Here is a 23,435-nt window from a genome sequence, read left to right as displayed (position 1 = left end):
GTGAGGGTGATTTTTACATTCTGTGTTTGAAAATACCACTTTTAGAAAGTAGGTATGTTCTTGTTTAGCCATCCAGTATGCCTCTGCTAGGTTTGTGTATTGCATGTCTGGCTTTGGATGACACGGGCTGGGGAGGAGCAGTGGCTCCAGTGAACCTGATGAGTCAGTGCTGGGCTGAATAGACCTGGGATGCATTTTGAGTAGGGGTAGGAGATTTCCTTTCACCTGAATGGGCCTGGTCTGTCTTCCACAATGATGTCTCCACCTTCTGTCAGGAAGCTGCACCAGTGAGGACAGAACTGGTTTTGGCTGGGTACAGACACTCTGTGCCTTCAGAGAACAAATGATTTTTGTGTATAAAAAGAGGGGTCCAGTCCCCAGACTTTTAGATCACTACTGGGAATCAAGAGGAACCTTTGCCAGGGAGAAGAGCCAGAGAAGCTGAAGAGGAATACTGCCCCTGTGCTGTTTGCTGTCTGGGGCTTGGCCTGCAGTGGCTACTTGCTGCCAAGGAAAGGAGAATAGGACTTTGCTGTTTGCTGTGTCCCCTGATTGAAAGAAGATCTCCACGGGCTTGAAATTGAGTTTGCCTCCTGCTCTGAAGTCTCAGAGACACAAAAACTTCACCCCCAGCTCCCTTGAACTTCCTTTGTGGGAGTTCTGACCTGCAAAGAGGTGCCTGCTGTTGTGTCTTTGACCTCTAGACACTGTTTTCCGCTGGGAGCTGGAAAAGAAATGCAACTTCGAGAAGCAAGATGCTTCTGCACCTGTTTCCGGCACAACACTGGTTCTTGATTTCTGCAAGAAACTGAAAACCTAGCTCTTCACCTAGCCCCAACCCTAGATCAACATAAAAAATTCTGCTTGAGTTCCAGGATACCCTCATGGGTCAGTTGTGTGCTGTACGAATACATATATAACAAAACTTAGAGTCATATTTGCCATGAGATTTAGAATGAAGAGGAACTGTACACCAAAAATATGTAGCTTGGCTTCTTCTTTAAGTAATTGCTCTGTTCCTGATTTTTATAGTAGAGATTTAATTTAGCTTTTTAGAGCCAGTTGCTGATTTAAGCTTTCAAACCAAAAGTCTGGATAAATAGGTTTTACCTCCACTCCATGTCATAAACTGAAACCTTGATCAGGAACTTAAGAACACAGGGACATATTACCAAGGGCATTATCGCCGCATTAGCGGGACTTTTTCCCGCTAATGCGGCAATAATTTTATCGCCCTATTACCAAGCTGCCGCTAACACCAGTTAGCGACAGCTTGTAGGCGATAGCGGGCATTTAGGGGCCCACTTTGCATGTCAGTGATAATTATCGCTAATGACATGCAAAGTGGGCGTGCCAAGATGTTAGCGACTGAAAACAGTCGCTAACATCTCTAACTCCTATTAACAACTTTTGGAAATATTCGCGCTAAGCGCGAATATCTCCAACAGCTAACGCCTGCTAAAAGCAGTTCTTAGCCATGTTATCCAATGGAAGGTGGATAACATGGCTAAGAGCATTGTCACGATAATGCATGAATATCGCTGATTTTTCAGCGATATTCATGCATTTTGCAGGATTTTTACCGCTTTTGAGATAAACCTTGATAATATCAAGGTATCTCAGCGGTAAAAATCCTCGTTGTGCGTCGATATTTTTTTCCCGCTAACCAAGCAATAGCTATAATTATCGCTATTGCTTGGTAATATGCCCCACATTTTGGTATAATGAGAACTGAACGCCATTGCCAAAAGAATGATCACAAGTTGAAGGGTACTTTTCTATGGTGCTATTTTTAATTTATGTGGAACATCTGTTGATTGTTGGGATTTCAAATTTGGTGTTTTTGCTTAATGCTTGAGATCCTGGGAGAACATTTTCAAAATCCTACTATTAACAGCAGGTGATGTTTGTCAGCTAAGCATCTAACATTACAGCAATTGTTGGTAAATACCTGTGGCACTAGCAGCCTAAATATGAAGTATAAAATAAAATCCCCTCTATAATACTTTTTTAAAATATATCTAACTTTAGAGAAAGCACAGGGGGTATCTACTGTCATTCTAAATGACCATATCAAAGCCCCTTAAATCTCAATCAAAAACTGCCCATCAAGCATACACAGCAAGATAAATCGCTGGAACAAATTTGTGACAAAAATCTATCATGTAATGGTTCTACTTTTTCTTACCAGGTTAGCTATTTTTCATCAAGTCCAGTCCTGAGTGACAGGTCACAGTTCCCTTCCTTTTTTCGAACCATCCCGAATGATGAATTTCAATCACGTGGGTTGGCTAAGTTGGTGATGTACTTTGGTTGGTCCTGGGTTGGCCTCTTGGCTGAAGACAGTGACTATGGACAGCATGGCATTCAAATCATGAAAGAGCAGCTTATCCAAGCAGGAGTGTGCATTGCTTTCTCTGAGAACATTCTTACCAGTCAATTGAAAAAGAATGCAATTCAACTTGCCCAGTTAATCAAAATGTCATCTGCCAATGCTATAGCCATCTTTTCTCTCGATGAGTACATGCTCCCAGTGCTGGATGAGCTCATCTGGCTAAACGTGACGGGGAAAATATGGATTGCCAGCGAAGCTTGGTCAACATCAACCATTCTCTCCATGGACAAGTACTCAGTGATTCTCCAAGGCACCATTGGGTTTGCCATCCATCGCGGAGAGATGCCGGGTTTTAAGGAGTACCTCTCAAGGCCTTCGGAAGATTTATTGTGGAGAACGTTTGGAGAAGAAGCTGTTAGATGCACTTGGCAGGATTTCAATACTTTTGATAACAAATCTAAATCTTGCACAGGGCTCAAGCAAAGAGATGGACTTAACAATGTCTCTCATGAAATGCCCGACTGGAGAGTTAGCTATAACGTTTACACTGCAGTTTATGCCATTGCATGGGCCTTGCGGGATCTCTTTTTATGCAGGCCACAGAAAGGTCCATTTCTCTACGGGTCCTGTGGAAACATCATGGATTTCCAACCATGGCAGGTGAGCACTGAAGAATATGTACCCCTGTTTTTAGGATAAACTACACATTAAAAAACATGCACTCATGTCTAATTTTGTTTTGTATGATGGAAATCTGAGGATGCCTTAGAAAGCATTATAGGGCCCAACTATAGCAGTTCTATCCAACATGATTCTATTTACTCTGGTATGTTTCTGAAGAAATCACTTTCCTTCATGCTATAATGACGGAATAGACACACAATGACCAGTATAAAATGTAATAATCAAAGGTGAAAAAATGGTGCCCTAAATGATGGCCAATATTTAACCACTACATGCAATCTGCACTGTCCAAATTGCATACTTGTTTAGGCTTAGTTTCTGTTTTCAAAAATACATTTTGCCTGCTCTCTCTTGAGAGGTGGCTGGTCTAACGTAGCTTTTGCACATTCTGGGCCTCATTTACAACATTTTTGGCATAGGGCAGCGCCACAAGGACTCTTGTGGCACTGCCCTACATCAAAAGGAAAGGGCGGGAATGCATGGAATCTATGAGATATGGCATTCCTGTCCTTTTCTCCTGCATTGGCACCAAGGTGCAAGGGTATCTGTGTTGAGGGGTCATTGTTTTTTCAGGAAGGGGTATCTTCCTGCACAAAAAAAGTCACATGCGGTTCCTCTTTCTATTTGTGCTGCAGAATGCCACGGGGATTGTGTTAGAATCTAATGCATTCCTAGGTTTATTATTCCTCGTAAATCTGCCAATGCTTCAGATTCCATGGGTATTGCATTGGAACATCTACAGCAACACCCATGGAACACAGTGTTCTGCGTGAAAGTGGCACATATTTACAAGGCCATGAAGAGTGGCTTGCTTGGCCATGTAAATATGCTGTGGCACATTGCACCACCGGAGCATCAAAACAATGATGCTCCTGCGGTGCAAAACTGCCACTAGGGGCCTCATAAACAAGGCCCACTGTTTGGAAAGGACACAGGTATCTACAAGACTACTAAGGGACTGTTAGAACTGGTGGTCTCTAGTTGACAATGGTATACACCTTTAACCAAATAGGGACCCCTGCTTCTAAGTCAGGGAAAGGGGATTACACAACTGGATAACCCCTGCTTACCCCCTTGGAAGCTTGGCATGAGCAGACAGGCTTATCTCAGAGGCAGTGTGTTAAGCATTTGTGAATATACACAGCAATACAGTGAAAGCACTACAGATGGACACCACACAGGTTTTTTATAAAAACAAGTATTCTTTATATAGACTTAACACAAGACAACAAACAACAAAAAATCCACAATACTGTACTTAAAATAGGCTTAAAGATGGCAGAAGTTACTTAGTTCAAGTTGGTGGTAAATGCGACACAGTTCTCACAAAAGTACCTGGATGCGTAAAGCAAAACAAACAAAAGGCTCGCAGAGTGGGAGATGCGTTGGTTCCTTGCTTCGGGGCAGATGATGCATCGTGCCTCAATGCCTGCGCAGAGTAGAGGATGCCTCTTGATCCTTACCCGAAAGGAGGTGATGCGTAGATTCTCGTACTGCAGGCCAGTTGCGATGCAGCAGGATGCCGCCTTGCTGCGATGCAACAATCCGGTGCGGTGCGATAAAATGGCGTCCTTGATGTGACGATGTGCAGACGATGCGTGCACGCCCGGTGGCCGTGCGGCAAACTCTGTAGCTTTGGAGCAGCCACAGGCTCTGCGACACGCTTCTCCGGTGATTCATCAGGTAACAGATTTAGCAAAGGTAAGCTTCTCTAGGGACGTGGCGCGACCTCTGCAGCGGCGACACGCTTCTCCGGCGATGCAACGCCAACAGCTGCAACTGCGACATGCTTTTTCACAATGTGTCATGCTTCCAGCTCCCAGAGACATGTAGGTTTCTGCAGACAGAATTCCCAGCAAGGAAACTCTGAGGGGAGCTGGTGGTGAAGTATTTTGTCCCTGAGACTTCAGCTGGAGGCAAGCACAAGTTCAAGCCCTTGGAGTAATATTCTTCAAGATGATGAAAGTTCCTTAAAAGTTCCTTCTCCTTTCTTTGGCAATAAAGAAACCACTGCCAGCCAACCCAGCAACACAGCACACTGGCAGGGGGGCAGTCCAAACTCCTGCAGCTTCCTTGGTTCTTCTCCTTGGCAAAGGTTTGTCTTGTTGTTACAGAAGTGATCTAAAGTTTTGGGGTCTGGGTCCCCATATTTATACTGCAAAATCCTTTGTCCACTGAAGGCAGATGGGCCTCTGCCTATTCCAAACCAGTACTGGTCAGTCTTCGAGCACTTTGTTGACAAGACTCTTTCTTTCCTTTCACATTGTAGGCCAGGGACACTACAGGAGGTGGAGCCTGCATTGTGGAGGGAAGGCACAGCCCCATTCTGGTCCCAGATGCAACTTCTCCCACCCATCTACATGCAGATCTCTCTATTTAGCCCTGTGCGGACTCACCCTGTCTCCTGGAATCCCCCAGCCCCTGGCACTCAAACTCCAGACAAGGAATACACAACCTAGCAGAGGCAGGCTTGGATAGTTAGGCAAGAAAATACCTACTTTCTAAAAGTGGTATTTTCAAACACCGAATATGAAAAACTAACTTTACTAAAAGATGTATTTTATCATTCTGAGTTCAGGCATACTAAATTTGAATTTCCACCATGTTCCCTGAGTCAGTTAGGATTATAGGATGTTATAATCAAACCACCCATTCTGGCCTGTGGGGAACAGGTACCCTTGCAAAAGTAATAAACGAAAATGGCTGTAACTCACTATTAGGACATGCCACACACATCAGGGCATGTCCTACCTTATACTTACAATGCACCCTGCCCGTGGGCCTACCATAGGATTGTCCGATATGAAGAACAGGAAAGTTTTAGGGACTGGCAAGTGGGTGCACTAGCCAAGTCGACATGGCAGTACTAGACTGCACACAGGCTCTGCAATGGCAGGCCTGAGATACACTTTACAAGCTGCTTCTGTGGGTGGCACAACCAGCGCTGCAAGCCCACCAGCAGCATTTGATTTGCAAGCCCTGGGCACACATGGTGCACTGTACTAGGGTCTGACAAGTAAAACAAATAACCCAATCATGGAGTCACTAATTAATACATCAATTTAACATTGTGAGCACTTGCACCGTGGCACTGAATAGCAGTGGCACAGTGCCCAAAGCATCTAACCAGCAAAACGGATCAAAAACAGAGGCAATCAGTAGAAAATGGAAGAGAGTCTCACGCCAATGATACCAGATCTAACAGGGACCGATTACGAGTTTGGTGGTGTGGCGGCAGGACCACCCTGCCACCGCACTGCCAACCCTCAAAATAATTCCTTTTTTTGTGATTTGAAAGTCCATATCGTGCTGGAACTTCTGTGCATGCACACAGGTGGGCTCCTGGTGTGCCCCCCTGTCTGCATCCACAAGGCGGGAGGAATCCATCTCCGTTACTGCTTTCATGGAGGAAAGACCTCCATGAAATCACTGGCAGACATGAAAGTTGCAATATGCTTGGAGGGACTGCTATAGTCCCGCCAAGCATATAGATGCCTCTTGACCACTGCACAACCAGCAGGGAACGGCGGTTTCCTGCCGCAGTCGGTGGTTCCAGGCCATCACAACCACTAGGGTCATAATGTGGCTGCGCCACCACGAGTCTGGTGGTCCTCGGACTGCCAGAATCATAATTAGGTCCTAAGTGTGGTAAAATGCATTTAGCCCTGTTATGTGGTTTTATTTTTTTTATTTTTTATTTTTTATTTGAACCAGGACAGTACATTGGATACACATCATTTCATAAAAGAGAAAAAAAAACGAAATTTAAACATCAGCAACAAATCACCAGAAAAAAGGAAAAAGATCTGTAGGTGTAATTCCACCAACATAGAAAATTACATAAGCAGGGAGAAGTGATAACAATACGACAGAACATAAAAAGACGTTAAAACAGAAGAAAAAGAAACATTACTGACTACCTCTCAGGGTAGGATTTATACCTTCCCGCCATCGTAGTATAGGATTCCAAATAGCCTTGCCCAATTTCCTAGCTTTCAATCCCCTAGTAGCATAAATCGATGTCTCATAATTACAAACCGCTAGGAAGCGAGCTAGCCACATTTGGAAAGTAGGGGGGACAGAGTCTTTCCAACAAGCTGAAATGATTATTCTTAGTATAGCCGTACCAATAAAGACAAGTCTTCTTTCGCTTCTGGTAAACATTAAGGACCCATCAAGACCCATTAAATATAAGCAGTCAGATTCGGGTAGTCTATGGCCGAATATTACCAACCAATAATCTGCGATCATACTTTTTACTAAATTGAGCTTACCACAACTGCTAAACATATGAATATTATCTGCCGGACCCGTTGCACATCTAGGACAAAGATCATTTTCTCTTTTCCCCCAGGTATATAGTTTAACAGGGGTATAATACAAGCTAAACACAATTTTATAAAGCTGGGCTTTAAGATTACTAGACATGAGCAGGCGATTAGATAGTTCTATACATTTATACAGATCAACATCAGGATTTTCAAGCTTCACTACCCATTTTGCTTCTGTTTTCTCTAGATCATCTCGAATTTCACACATAAGGGTATCATAAAGGATGCCGATTCTTGTATTGGATCTATTCACTAACTCAAATAATTGAATATTTGAGAGATCTACAGTTGATATATTAGATTTGAGTTTCGTAGATAGTTGAGCATACTTAAGAAAATCTCCATTGAGCAGATTATATTTTGCTTTTGAGTCAGAAAAGGAAGTTTCAATCCCATTAATCAAAAAGTCATGAACCGTTAAAATACCCAGGAGTTTCCATTTTCTAGCTGTAGAATCGAAACCAATATTGGAGGTGATAGACGAGTGCCACAAAGGTGTATATCTGGTGATCTTGCTAATTTGCATATGTTTGTGGATCTTCTTCCAAACTTTAAGAGCATTAGTGATAGTTGTATATTGTCGATATTTTCTAAAATAAGAGGTGTCTGTGTAGCGAAGAAACAAGCCATCAGCGTTACTCCCCAGAATAAGCTCATAAATAGAAGGAATAGATTTAATTACGCTGTGGTCAATTACGCTTTTGGTTTTAATCAGAGGAGCAAAGATCTGCATAAAGGCAGACCAATGATACAAAGTTGTGTTGGGAATAGCTAAACCTGTTATGGTGTTTTATAAGTGAGAGTGAACATAACTCTTATGAGTTGAAGCAGACCCCACACAATCTTTTCACATCCATGTCCTCCAGTAGGCAGGGATGCTCGATGTCGCCTATGAAACTTTGGTCATTGCAGTTCGTAATGATTCTAATAATATTCTTCAAAAATATTCTAAAACTGAAACTATATGAAGGTGAATATTTTTAGTCCTCTAAGTAGAATTTGCCAAGATTCAGAACTCCTTAGAGACCTTTAGGAATTTCTCCGAAATAGGAGGCAACAAACGAAATCATGCTAAAACTGAGACAATGATTTTAAATACCTCAGAGCAAGTTCTTATAGTGTTTGGGAAGAATCCCAAATGCTATCTTTGCTTATATGGCATATGTGTTTTGATGGATTACTCAGACATACAAATTATGCACCATTGATTAAAAAGGGTATATCTCTCTTCCCGGGATAAAAAGTCAATAGTCAACGGGAAATATTTAATAAACATGTTAATATTACAGCTGTTTGTCTATCATTTCCCACTCCCTGCATTCTCTATGCCTATAAAATTGAATGAATACATTCCTTATTTAGTCCTGGAAGTTTACAATTCACAATCTTTCCTTATTCAAGCAACATGCAGGGTTATTGCTGCAGATTTTAAAACTACAGTATGTTAAATTTAAAAATATGCCATTTTGTCACCTTTATTATATATAGTTAAAGAGTACCAATCCCCTATTTCATATTATAACTGTTTGTTATCAGACATAATTAAAGAAGTATGCCAAATATTTAAGGAGGACTAAAAACACAATGAACAAATGATACAAGCTCCTCTAATCTCTTTTTTAAGGCAATACCCATTTTTTAAACAAAGTTCTATTTCTTGTATTTACAGTGTTCCCAGGTTAGAGGGTGTTATTATTTTTTTTTATTTATTAATTGATTTTGTTAAGTGCGACAGCTACCCATAAGGGTTTCCCGGCGCTAAGAGACAGAACGACAACATAAGGCAAAAGAACTAGAGATCGAAGAGCCAGGTCTTCACTGCTCTGAGAAATCGCGTGTGACAGTTTTTCATTCGTAAGGCCAGTGGAAGTGAATTCCACAGTCTGTGTCCTAAGTTCGAAAAGGAGCTACCGCCCATTCTGGTAAGTTTGAACCTAGGTACATTGAAAAGATGGTGAGATGAGGAACGGAGAGAGCGCGCTGGAAGGTAAGGGCTGACAAGGGCCTGAAGGTAGAGGGGTGCTGATCCGGCTTTGATCTTGTGCATAAAGCTCAACGCTTTAAACTTGATCCGGTTTTCAACACGAAGCCAATGTAGCTCTCTCAGGCGTTCTGTTATGTGGTCACGTTTACGACAGCCACAGAGAAGCCGAGTCGCAGCATTTTCTACTAGCTGAAGGCGACGTATGACGGTCTTTGGAGACCCCAGATAGAGCACGTTGCCGTAATCTAATCTGGAGGTCACCAGGGCTTTCACGACAGATCTCTGGGTGTTTTTGGGGATCATCCAGAAGATTTTACGCAGCCACTGTAGGATGGTAAAACAGATGGCTGTGACTCTGTTGACCTTATCTTTCATGGAAAGACCCCTATCGATGATTACTCCCAAGTTTCGCACTTGTTCAGATGGAGTTGGAAGGGGACCCATGGAAGTGGGCCAGTGAGTCAGGTTCCAGAGATCGGGTTTGTTGCCAAGAATCAGGACCTCCGTCTTCCTGCTGTTTAACTTAAGTAAATTGTTGTTCATCCATTCAGCTATCTTGCTGAGTCCAGTTTGCAAAGGGGAGGGGGGCCGTGGGATCAATTCGAGAGAGTGAAAAAACAATTTGTGAGTCATCGGCATACGAAAAAAGATTTAATCCCGAACATTGTGCAACATAAGCCAAAGGTGTGACATACAAATTAAAAAGCAAAGGGCTAAGGATAGACCCTTGGAGTACCCCATGGGGGGAGGAGCGGCTCTTAGAGGATGATGACTTAGAGAAAATTTGAAAAGTGCGGTCAGACAAGAAAGATGCAAGCCAGTCCAATGCTTTGTTGCCAATGCCAATGTCAGCAAGGGATTTGCGAAGGATACTGTGTAGCACAGTATCAAAAGCTGCGCTGAGATCGAGCAAGATCAGCGCAACTGTTTCTCATCGATCCAAGAGAAGACGCAAGTTATCTGTAACGCCCAACAAGGTCGTCTCCGTAGAGAAACCGGGGCGAAATCCCGATTGAGAAGGATGTAACAGATTGTTGTCTGTCACAAATTTTGAAAGATGGATGTGGATGTGTCGTTCCAAGACTTTCGAGAATGCCGGTAGTAAAGAAATGGGACAATAATTGGCGGATATTTTGGGATCCGCCTGTGGTTTCTTCAATAACGGGGTAACCATGGCATGTTTCCAACAGCTAGGAACAGTAGCAGTATCGAGTGAGTGGTTTAGCATCTTGCAGATGGTGAATAGATGTGAAGGGTTCAGAGAACGCAGAATAGGGGCGGGCAATGGGTCCAGCGGGATCCTGATTTAATTTTGCTCAGTGTTTCTGAAAGAGTTTCCGAGCAGAGATCAGGCCACGACAGCAGTAGTGGCAAAGGTGACCCAGAAGAGTTGGTGGGCACGTTCCTAGTCTGAGGGGAAGTGGAGGAAACAGGTATTTTGATTTGAGCAAGGATATCCTGATGTATATTCGTGATTTTGGAAGTGAAGTACTGGGCAAGCTCATCGCATTTCGCGTTGGATAGTTGGGGAAGTGTGGCCGTGGTCTGAGAACCGGCGAGTTCCTTCACCACATTGAACAGGGTTTTTGATTTATTTATTGCTTCATTTATGGATTTGTTGACGTGGATGGCTCTGGTTATAGCACACGCCTTATGATAGCATTTCAGCTCAGTTTTATAGGCGGTACCAGATGTAAGAGAGTAATCTTTCCTCCATAAGCGTTCTAATTTCTTACATTTTGATTTGTGCAAGCGAAGCGACTCATTGTACCAAGGGGCGGGTGCTTTGTGAGTAATCCCTTTCTTGCGGGTAGTGGGGAGACAGATATTTAAGGCTTCCGAGAGCCAATCGTTTGCAGCACTGGCCATCACATCCATATCATTAGACGTAAATAAATTCTCTGGCTTAAGATCAGATAGGATTGTATTAAAAACATCAGGGTCGAACTTTTTCCAATCCCTTTTCCATGAGTAGGTATCAGGTTTGTGAGTGGATGTATTTACATAATTTGTGACAGTGAATTTAATTAAAAAGTGATCAGACCAGATGATTGGCACAGCCGTGGAACACTTTACATGGATACAATTAGAGAAAATTGGGTCTAAAAGGTGACCGCCTTTATGAGTGGAGCCCTTGTTAGATAGGCTGAGGTTCATGGAAGCAAGGTCTGCAATAAGGTTGCAGGCCAAATTGTCATTCTGATCGTCAAGATGTACGTTCAGATCATCGATGACTACGAAATTGCTAGATATAGATACAGCCGGGGCTATGATTTCAGAGAGTTGTGACTGCCAGGCGTTGCTAAGACCTGGCGGGCCATACACCAGTAGACCTGAAAGGGTGATTTTGGGTTGAGGAGCAAGCTTAAAAAACGCTGCCTCACAGCCGTTTAATGGAGCAGGATCCAGATGGCATTGATAGATATTTTTAAATATTATTGCAACACCGCCACCAATTTTCCTGGGGCGATCATGCCTTACAATCGCATATTGAGCAGGAAGAGCTTCTGCAATATCTGGTCCGGAGCTATCACGGAGCCACGTCTCTGTAATAAAGAGTGCGTCAGGAGATTTATCCGTGAGGAGATCAAAAATCTCATGTTTGTGTTTGGGTAGGGAACGGAAATTCAAGCTGAGGAAAGTGTAGCTTGAGGGAGAAAGGGTTGCTGCTCGGGAGGCTAGACTACGGCATCGTTGTGGACTATCCAGATGGAAGGAGAAGTGGGGGCAGCATTGTGGGAATTGATCTAACAAATTGAAAGTGGCTGTCTGATGGTCCGAATTAGGATTGAGAGCGAAAATTTGATCAGCGTAATAGCATAGTCGAGGACGTGCCGTTTGACCAGGGGGTATGGTCCCTGGGCCCGGAAGGGCGCGGACGGGCGCAGACGGGCTTGCCTTAGGCGCGCCGGCAGGCCCGCTGTGCCCGTCCGCTGCGCGTACGGGGAAAGCACATTATTAATAGGAAGCGAAGTAAGGGAGGGGCGTGGCCTGTTTGAGGGGGGCGTGGCCAGTGGCCTCTGGACAATGGCGGCGGCGAGGATGTTGTGGTACCGCTGCAGCTCTTACAATCAGCTGCGCGGGACTGCTAGAGCCTTGGAAGTTTTTACAATGCAAGTGCCCAGAAGGGGGAACAAGTGAGTAAAATACAGTCAAAATACACAATTTAGGGGGAGGAGCCAAGCTAGCGACTGAGATGGCCCCATAGACGCTCGGCTCCGTGAGCCCTCTCACCCCACGCATACATCCTGGCAACTATCCTGAGCCGTAACGGTATATTTAAGTAGGCGAAGGAAAACTTTCACCGACCGTTTGCTCCTGAGGCTTCTACGTGCGGCAGACCCGAAGAAATGTCCCTGACTGTTTTGCGGCCCTCATGGAGCTGGGACCGGGGTGTCGAGTGAGAAGAACAGCCGGCCGCGACTGTGACAACAGCGGCCATTGGTGGAGATGAGGAGTCAGCCGGAGGGCACCGGAGGCTTGATGGGCCGATGGCGACAGTGGCGACCCAGTCCATCTAGCGGAGTGCCTCGTGGGGATGCGTGGCAAAGCAGGATCGAGGGGAGTGCATGATATTTGGCCCCCTTTCCAGTGTTGTGTCTGGGCATAACTAAAGACTTCCCCCGGAATCGGCTGGCAGCTCCCGGGGAGCGGCAGAGATTTTGTTTAGCCCTTTGGTGGCTCTTCTCTTGGAAGCCTGCCTTGACTTTCTGGGTCCTCGCTGTGAATCCTGTTGCGCCCTGGTGTGGGGCCCGGTCCCGAGGTGAGGTGAAGAAGGACGAGGCCGGATCAGCTAAGATGGCGGCTGGCACCCTCATACGCAGACCACATCCGGATAGAAAAGCTGCCGTGCGGAAGGGTTCAGGGGTCTGGCGGCACGAGAAAGAGCCCACATCCAAAGATATATTGGCTGCTCTAACGACCCTGCATGCGACCCTGATCCGTAATGCCCGGGACCTGGGAAGAAGGATGGCCGCCATTGTTGTCCCACCGTTCCGCACGGGCACAGTTCGATCTCAAGGAAGTGCCGATGTGCCCGCCTCTATGTCAGTGAAGAGTGCTCCAGCTACGCCTAGGTTTGTGGAGACGCTGGAAGACCCGGCTCATGAGATCGCCTTGGACAGATCTGTAGTACATGTGAGTGACTCGTCGGGGCACATATCTAATCAGCGGCTGGGGAAACAACGCCGATCTATGTCTTGGGCTGCCCCGGCGACGTCTCAGCGCTCGCCGGATGGTGTGACTCTCTCTCCTTTGATGGTGAGACTGTGTTCGGACTTGAGGATGTTTTCGGGATCGATACCGACACAGACAGATTTCCGCCATACATATTCGGCTGGGTTTTGGTTGCTGAAGTCCCAGGGAGTAATAACACGGCCCGGTCCGCCCGGATCACTTGGACCCTCCACGCCGCTCTGTATGCCGATTGATAAGTGGACGTATGTTGGTACTACTGATAGAAAAGGCCAGGGGTGATACCGTCTAGGATCCAGTGGACTTATTGATGGCTGACGGTGATTTCGGGGACACTCGGCGGGGATTTTATTGACGGTGCTATCGGTGATTAATGTTTTCCATGACTATTCTGATCTTGCTTTTAGGATGTTTACTGGGCGCGGGGGTGGGGGGGGCCGGGTGGCATGATCGAGGGCCCTTCTCCACTTTTTTCTTCTTTGCTTCCTTCTCCTCTTTTTCTATATTTCGGGTCTCTTATTTAGGGCGACAGGCACGCAGCGGGGGGGGGGGGTAGGCCGTGGCCTTCTGCAGGGGTGCAGGGTGGGGGTAGGGGGATGGGGTTTGTTAATTTGTCCGTTATTTGTTTCTATGGCCCTTTTGTCTTTCTTCCTTTTTGGTGTCGTCGTTTTTCATGTTTCCTACAGTATGTTTCGTTTTGAGGGGTGGGGTGCAGCTTTGCTACGGAACGGGTTTGTGTTCACATTTATCCTGACTCATATACCTTACCCCCAATACTTCAATTGTATTTGCACTATTTGCGGATTTCCTGATTCATGCTTGTTATTGTAGGACCATGTATGACCATATGGCATTGATTCTTAGTTTTTTCTTTATTGTAAAATGAACCTTCATGAATCCTGAATTTCGGCCAGTACGCTTGAATACAAGTCATATCCTGGACACTTGTTAGACCCCGGTTTCCGGGCTGCTATATCTTCCCACATTGATTTGCTGTACTTACGACTTGACTAGCGGCCGGCCGGGGTGGTTGTAGGCCCTTGCTTGTATTTGCTTGAAGTAATAATAAAGGTTCCCCCCCCAAAAAAATACACAATTTAAAAAAATCACAGGTTTCGCTATCTCCTGGCTTCCGCCTCAGGAGTTTAGTTTGTCTCTACTGCGCGCTCGCATTCAGCGCGATTTAAAGGTTTTGGCGGGGACGTGTCCTGTTTGAGGGGGGGCGTGGCCAGTGGCCTCTGGACAATGGCGGCGGCGAGGATGTTGTGGTACCGCTGCAGCTCTTACAATCAGCTGCGCGGGACTGCTAGAGCCTTGGAATTTTTACAATGCAAGTGCCCAGAATGGGGAACAAGTGAGTAAAATACACTCAAAATACACAATTTAAAAAAATCACAGGTTTCGCTTTCTCCTGGCTTCCGCCTCAGGAGTTTAGTTTGTCTCTACTGCGCGCTAGCATTCAGCGCGATTTAAAGGTTTTGGTGGGGGCGTGGCCTGTTTGAGGGGGCGTGGCCAGTAGCCTCTGGACAATCTTGGCGGCGAGGATGTTGTGGTACTGCTGCATCTCTTACAATCAGCTGCGCGGGACTGCTAGAGCCTTGGAAGTTTTTACAATGCAAGTGCCCAGAAGGGGGAACAAGTGAGTAAAATACAGTTAAAATACACAATTCAAAAAATCACAGGTTTCGCTATCTCCCGGCTTCCCCCCCAGGCGCCATTAACATAAATTGGAGTTATCAGATGCCGCAGAATAGGGATAGGTAATTTGAGCGATTTAGTTTCAGGCTCACAGTAGAATTCAAAGAGCTCCATTAACAATTTAAATAAGAAGCATTAGGAATGGTTTTGTTTTTCTTATATTCAAATTAATCCATCAATTAGTTGAATTGGAATCTACACCAATAGTAGTGCCTTTAACGTTATTTTCTAAATTAATTAGGATGAAACAAGACAAGCATATGGAATAGGGGCATGGTTTCCTATGTTGTAGAGCGCAACAAGGTAATTTAACATGCGAAGAAATACTAAGAAATGGGCACATGAATGCAGATAATACATTAAATCAAGGAATTTGGAAAACTGTAAATGAATCGAATTTCTCTACTACAAAAAGGGAACATTTTAGGAGAATGTAGTTTTCCACTAAGTGGATCATTTATTGAATCCCTTGGATAAAATAGAACTTAAGATTGATCAAAATGATTTAGCGGCCTAAAAATGATGCACACAATTAGCTTTGTTCAGTGTTGTCTTGCTCCAGCATTGTGCAATTCTTGGAGGGGATTTTCAGCTTTTGCGGGAGCCAGTTAGATCTACAAATTTCTGCGGATTTTAATATTTCCGTGGTGGCAGATTGAGATGGCAAACTAATATTTATCTTGAGGTTTGTTGCTAGACCTATATTTAAAAACCATAGAAACTTACAATATTTGCCTAGTTTTGTGGTTGAATAAATTATATTCTTTAAGTTATGTTAAGTTATGTTTTGTTGATTTGTAGACTGTGCTAATCACTAGCGAGTGTAACAAGGTTTTTTAGCAGGAGTAAGGATATTTATCCCCTTTGGTTATTCAAAGAGCCTGTTCTTCACCTTCTTGTGGAACGCAATAAGGGAGAAAGAGGCTCTGATGTGTTGATGGAAGTTGTTACATGTTTCGGATGCTATGTAGTAGAATGAAGGGTGTGTTTGTGAGTAAGAGTGAGGCGTGGCGTAGATGTCTGGAATGCTGGTGAAAGTGTATGCAGCTGTTCAGGTATGCTGGCCCAGCTTTGTACATGGCTTCCTGTGTGTGTATTGAGAGTTTAAACGGACTGCATTTGTGAATGGAGAGCGAATGGAGCTCTCGGACTGAGATGTGAGTGCAGCGTGTGAGGATTAGGATGGTTCTTGCATGTCATTCTGGATGGTTGGAGTATGTGTGTGAGCTGCTTGGAGATCCTAGTGTAGTGTGTGTTGCCGTAGTGTGGGTCCTTGGATGCCAATTTTGTGGAGTCTTCTGATGAGTGTGTTGCTGGAAAAAATTCAAGCTAGGTGCCATTGGAAATAGGAACAATTATAGGGAAACTTTGATTGATCAATGATCTTTTCATGAAGACAATATGCATATTTATTCTTAATATTTGATGCATTAATGAAGACCTTTCTATGCCTAAATATTCATTCTAATAATATTTGTAATATTTATATTTGTCATCTATTTTGTACACCCCCTCCTCATAAAAAAAACTAAAAATAAATGGGATATAGTCACTTAAAGGATTTAAAACCCTGATGTAGCCCTATCCAAGTACTGAAAGTGAAAGTGCAAATGAAAGAAGACAATTATTTTCTTTCTGACAGCTCCTCCACTACCTTAAAAATATAAAGATTGATGATGAAGATGGCTCAAATCATTTCTTTGACAGAAATGGTAATCCTCTGGCTCAATATGATGTTGTCAACTGGCAGCTAGGCTCTGATGGCACTCTCAAGCATGTGAATGTGGGAAAATTTGATTCACGGGCTCCTCCCGGAAGGAACCTTCTCCTCAATGCCAGCACCATCGTGTGGCCTCTAGGCAGCGCACAGGTAAGATAACTCTTGCAGGTAAGCATCTGTCTTTAAGTTCCAATACATTGGGTAATAGCAATACCTGTTACTTACAGTGTAACATCTGAGGTAAAAAATATTATGCGAAATAGGGAGGTTTCATTGGAATAAAAGACACATATGTTTTAGCTGAGATCAAGCAAAGGCTTGTTCTATCGTTCATACTTTTCATTTTCATCTGTCCTTTGTTTCTTCTCTCCCCTTCCATGTCCCCTTCATTCCTCCTTTCTTCCTGCATTATCTCTGTTCCTTTCTGTGTCTCTGTGCCCTTTATGGTTTTCTATCTACACTTCATAGATCTTCCCCTCTCCTTTTCCCAAGGTCTGTCTCTTCTTTCACTCTCCAGTTATCAGAAAGGTCCCATGTGTGCAAGAAACAGAGTGTGTCATTGAACGTGGAGTCAAATTACAGTGATTAATTTTTACTTTCCAGTTCTTTATGGTGATGCTATATATATCACTCGTGATCAAGGGAATAATCCCGAAACGCGTATTGTGTTCCCTGACACCCTGCCGGTCTTGTTTCAATAAATCATGTTGCTGAATAGTCTACTAACGTGTCCGTGGCTGCTGTTTTTATCTACTACGGCGTTTTGATATATATATATATATATATATATATATATATATATATATATATATATATATATATATATATATATATATATATATATATATATATATATATATATATATATAAATATATATATATATATATAAATATATATATATATATATATATATATATATATTTTTTTTTTTTTTTTGTGGCTGTGAGGTTTCAGTACTGAGTACTGATTTATATTTTCTAGAAGTAGAAACAATCATGTGAAATCTTGAGAATTAAGGTGGAAGGAAAGTTAACTAGGATCACTGAAGTTTGTCAAGTAGTGAACTAGAAAGAGAGATTACGTTTTTCAACTACTAGAGCTAATTGTACGCAGGTGAAGGCCCTGTTGAGTCTCAATTAACACAAGCATTATCATTATCCATCCACCACAGGAACACTGCCTCATGCCAATCAGGAGTTCTACACTTTAAAATGTGTCTATCAAGTGCAGATTCTACCTGCATGTGTCAGCTCTGTGTGGCACAACAGATCTGGTCAGGGAATTAAACACTGTCATCATCCCCATGTAGAAATCTCCCTTCATACCAAGGCTATTTTTTCTTTTCAGAAAGAAGTGTTCACGTTGTGTGTTTACTTCTGAAAATGAAAACAAAACAAAATGCAGGCAGGCCACTATGACATGGTGGCCCTCTCCGGCTTTCATTTCTGAAATTAACCACAACATGGTGGCTTACTATAAGGGCCTGATTATGATTTTATGGTTAAATTCTTACACATTTTACAAAATCCCTATTATACCCAAGAAACACTACTCACAAAGTCGAAAGAGCAGCAAGAACATTGGGCCAAGCACTTCAAAGAAGTCTTAAACAGACCAGTACAAACAATCAAAGTGGAAGTCAAAGAAGCAGAGGCAGATTTGGATGTGACTACAACTCCATTACAGAAAGAATACATCGTCACTGTCATCTGATCTCTCAAGAATGGGAAAGCCCCTGGCCAAGACAACCTGAATGCAAAAACTTTCAAGGTTACAAGAAACAAGGGAGACACATGGATACATAGGGACCTAGGGTATATAATAATTTCAGGAAACAAGTGTCCCTACATGATGAAGCAATATTCGTGATAACAAAAAATGAGTTTGCATTTCAAACAATGTATTAATATTCAAAATGACAGAGAAACATTCAATGACATCCATAATAGTGGGTAGTGAGGCAAGCATGATGTGACAGTGTGCCCAGGCAAGCAAGAGTGATAAACGTGACTCAGAACTGTATTTTTTATGTCACAATCTAAATAATAGCATTAAAGCTCACTCAATTTGTAATATTCATATTGTTAGAAATTGGGTTTCTGGTCGCAGAGGTATGCACCCTGTCCAAGCAGCAACCATAATCGTAGTCATGGTAAGTAAAATTCACACTAACATTTATACTGGGCTCACCCTCAGGTAGCTTGGCACAGATCAGGCAGGTTTAACTTGAGAGGCAATGTGTAAAGTATTTGTGTAACACAATACACAGTAACACAATAAAAAACAATACAAAAAGACTCCACGCCACTTTAGTTAAATAGATATCATGTTTTGAAATACAACAAGACCAAAATGAGATAAATCGATTGAGTTGAGATATTAATTTTTAAAGATTAAATGTAAAAATAGTGTTTAGAAGCAGTTAGCGCGTATGGGAGTTACCTGGTCATGCTGGACCATGGCAAAGTCAAGATTCTGGCTCCGATGCAGCTTGGCCTGGATAGAGGAGCCACGTGAGCCTGCTGAATGCTGTACTTTGATCCTGGTTGCAACAGCGAGATGCAGGGCAAACCAGAGCGATGTGTTGGTGTTGATCCCCAAATCAAGGTGATTCATCTATTTTCTTCATACAGTGGTGGTGATGCATCGGTTACGAAGACAATGGGCCAAGCCGAAAGGTGTTAGTCTCTTAGATGATGCTCTGGGTTTATCCACACAGTCAAGGGAATGCATCGATATTCTCACACAGCACATTGGTTCTGATGACCTGATTCTTTAAAGTAATGTGCTGTTTCTGACTGTGATGCTTTGTTTTTGCTCCTGCAACAGAGTCAATATGCCGGTTATGCTAAACGCAGACAGGAGATGCATCAATTTTGCTGGAGCAAGCACCTGGTTCCACTTCCAATGGACCAAGCACAGGAGCAGTTCGTGAGACTTTGATATCCCTGAGTCTCAGGAACAGGAGGCAAGCCAACAAGTCCTTGGAGATCACTCCAAATTCAAGGACGAGTCAAGCTCTCCCTCAGCAGGGTCAGAGAGCAACAGGCAGCAGGGCAGCACAGAAGAGAAGCAGTTCTTCCAGGGCAATAGTCCTGCATCATGATAGTCTTTGTAGCAGCACAGCCGTTCTGCTCACAGAGGTTCTTTACTTGTCCAGTAGTGTCTCATCCGGTGGGGTCAGAGACCCAGTATGAATAACCAGTTGGACCTTTGAAGTGGGGATGACTTAAAAGAAGGGTCTTTGTAGTGCACCGAAATCATTTCTTTCTGGCCACGTTTAAGGCTCACTACAGGGGGGTTTTTAACCCTTTGTGTGGGGACAGGACACTGCCTATTCAGATGTAAATATTAGCTCCTCCCTGCCCAAAATGAGCCATTCGGATGCAGATGATCACTCAGACAGGCCTAACCTTCCTTTGCATGTGGCTGTCCAGAGGGAATGTACAAAGTCAAGCTGTCGCCCACCCCAGATGTATATTAGAGACAGGCTGCAGGAACAGAGAGCTTTACGAGCAGAGGAATGTTCAATTTCTAAAGGTGGCATTTCTAAGATAATAATGTTAAATCCAATTTTACCAACAAAGACGATTTATCATTACCATTCTCAAGATATAAAACCTGTCAGAGCTACTCCTTTGCAATCAGGAATTACAGCTTTAAAGTATAATAAGGAATTGCCAATGATAACCTATGAGAGGGGTAGGCCTCACAGTAGTGATAAATGAATGTCTGTGTTTTTCACTACCAGGACTTGCAAACTTAAAAGAACATGTTTGACCTTTTACTTACACAGCAATCTGTGCTATGGGCTACCTACAGCCTTCCTTAGGGGTGACTGTAATAAAAGGGGAGTTTAAGGCTCCGCAAAGGGTTTTCAATACCAAGTCGAAATTGCAGTCAAACTGCACACACAAGTTGTGTAGTGGGAGGCCTGAGACAGAGTTAAACAGCGCTTGCATGTTTGGCACAATCAGTGCTGCAGGCCCACTAGTAGTTTTTCATTTACAGGCCTTGGGCACGCGTAGTGCACGCTACTAGGGATTTACAGATACATTAAATATCCCAATGGTGGATAGACCAAATATACCCATGGATAGGAGGGAAGCACATGAACTTTTGCATTGGACAGCAAAGTGCTCAGTGTCCCAAGGCCCAAAAAAGGAATCAGCAAAATGAAGGAGGTAAGCAGGCGAAACCTTTGGTGGTAAACGACCCTAAGGCTGACAGGTTTAACACATATATACAGAAAAGAGATCTGCATGCAATAACGACAATGTTTCAGTCCTTAACACATATTAGAATTATCATCAGAACAATTGAAAATAGGCATCTGTAATGCAAAATTAATAGCGGCACGAATTCCGAAGGCGGTGCGGCGGTTTGATTAAGTGGGCGGGGGCGTGTCGGCCAACGGACGTGCGCAGCACTACGGAGGAAGTCCTCGCGATGGCACGACGTGCGCAGTGAAAGGGGTTAATGCAAAATTAAACATCCATAAAAGAGAAAAATAAAGACTAAAATAATAATAATAATGATTTACACACAAGTTAAAATGAAAAATCAAATCCCTAGGAACAGATTATCAAGTGTACATATAACACATTTTAACTACGAAAGAATAAACATCATTGAGGTACTAGGAGCTTACCAAAGTGGCATGGTGCAAGAGAATGTCACAGTGTCAATCTCGGGGATTTAGTGGCATCTGTTTGTAAATATAAAAATGTGTATAAAAGCACAGCAACGCTGGCAACAGGACAAGGAGCATATTTTCAAAGGCAATATCGCCGCGTTAGCTGCACTTTTTGCCGCTAACGCTGCAATCTTTTTATCGCCCTATTAGCAAGCAGTCGCTAACAGCTGTTAGTGACAGCTTATGGCAATAGCGCCCGATTTTTTGCCTCTTTGCATGTCAGCGATATTTATCGCTAATGACATGCAAGGTAGGCGTTCCTCACTAAAAGTAAATGGAAACAGTCGCCAAGACAAGTTCTCCCTATTAATAATGCTCGTGTTGCGATAAAAAAAGTTGCCCTAACCGCGATTATCGCCGTAAGCTAACGTCTGCAAAAATGTAGACTTAGCTATACATATAATGGGAGGTAGATTCTATGGCTGAATCCACATCTCCCTATCATCAGGGAAAAGCGTTGATGATAACTCGCTATCTCGGCGATATAATGCAGCGATAGCCAGCTACAAATATACTTGCTCTAAGAGCGCTTAGCGATAATTATCGCTGGCCGTTGATAATACGCCCCATAGTACCTTAGAAGCCGGGAATGAGAAAAGCCAGTTTGTATGTAGTACACAGGCCAATCTGTAAAAAACACAAAAAAGGAAATGAGGACAAAGCCCTTTGGGGACAATGCATAATAACTAAAGATGGCAAAAATGAAGAAACAAAATTGTTAGCAATACCTAGTTTATCCGGGGAATCAAGAAGGGGTGAACCTCAAACAATTCCTATGAATTCCCAACACCGCTTTGGCAAAGGACGCTGGGGGAGCAAGGGCGAACAGGAAAAATCCAAAATCACATCTACAGAGAAGAAGTGTGCATGCTCCGGGCATGAAGGTGGTTATAAAAGTAGGGCTGTGCTTGCAGAGTCATGAGAGTAGTGAAACTAAAGAGTTGGACTAAGGGAAGGTATCAGTGAATATGAAAACAACGACGGACATAAAAGAAAGACTCAAGAAATTTCACAGATTTATGTAATGTAAAATTCTTGAATTATGTGAATTTCATCTACATAACAACAATTTTGTCAAAGTCAACTAATTAGTTATGGAGAACACATTCCAATGCACAGATAGAATGGATTTTTGTCAAGTTATTTTGGTTCATTCTGGAAAGAATATTGAATTACTTCTGATTAAGATATGATCTTTGCTCCCATTTTTTGACCTCCAGGTTCCTCTTTCAGTGTGCAGTCCAAGCTGTCCTCCTGGATTTAGAAAAGTTACTAGAAAAGGGCAACCTGCCTGCTGCTTCCAGTGTATTCTCTGTCCTCCTGGGGAGATTTCCAACCAAACTGGTATGTGCATCAGAAGATTAGAGGTTGCTTAGTTTCCTTCTTCCAAATGTTTGATTTGATGTAATGTTCACCTTTGAGTATACCAAAACCAGTGCTAAACAACCAACTGGACAGTTTACAGGACACTAATTCCTTTTGAAAGGCAAAGAGACCATTACTGTCACTGAGCTTGCCTTGAATGATGTTAGACCCTTTCCCTAGATCCTCGTGCAGCAACACATTGGGGGAAGGTGTTCATTGTGGGTAACAGTAGTTTACACTGGTGTTACAAAGGCCTTAAAACTACTGCATTACTCTCTGCCAAACTCCCTGCTTCTGTATATCCTCTATGCAGGTCTTGGCTGGCTCTGTTTTCATTTATCAGAGACACCTTGTCACAGGGCAAGTGAACCCTCCTTGAAGCAGAGGCAGAGGTTTCATCATTTGTCTCTAGTCCCAGGCCTAGCCT

At 43.3% G+C, this 23,435-nt stretch overlaps 1 protein-coding gene across 1 annotated transcript in view; it reads left to right on the top strand.

The window, feature by feature from the left end:
• LOC147678523 (vomeronasal type-2 receptor 26-like) overlaps positions 1-23,435 on the top strand; it is a 78,744-nt gene that overhangs the window by 43,753 nt on the left and 11,556 nt on the right. Inside the window, exons 3-4 of the mRNA XM_086945668.1 lie at positions 16,869-17,096; positions 22,864-22,987. Coding sequence (XP_086801794.1) covers positions 16,869-17,096; positions 22,864-22,987 — 352 coding nt within the window. The remainder of the gene's footprint in view (positions 1-16,868; positions 17,097-22,863; positions 22,988-23,435) is intronic.

Source organism: Lissotriton vulgaris, chromosome 12 (genome assembly GCF_964263255.1).
Source record: "Lissotriton vulgaris chromosome 12, aLisVul1.2, whole genome shotgun sequence".
NCBI classification, from domain to species: domain Eukaryota; kingdom Metazoa; phylum Chordata; class Amphibia; order Caudata; family Salamandridae; genus Lissotriton; species Lissotriton vulgaris.
The sequence above is the reverse complement of the archived record's forward strand: the minus strand, read 5'-3'. Positions and strand labels throughout refer to the sequence as shown.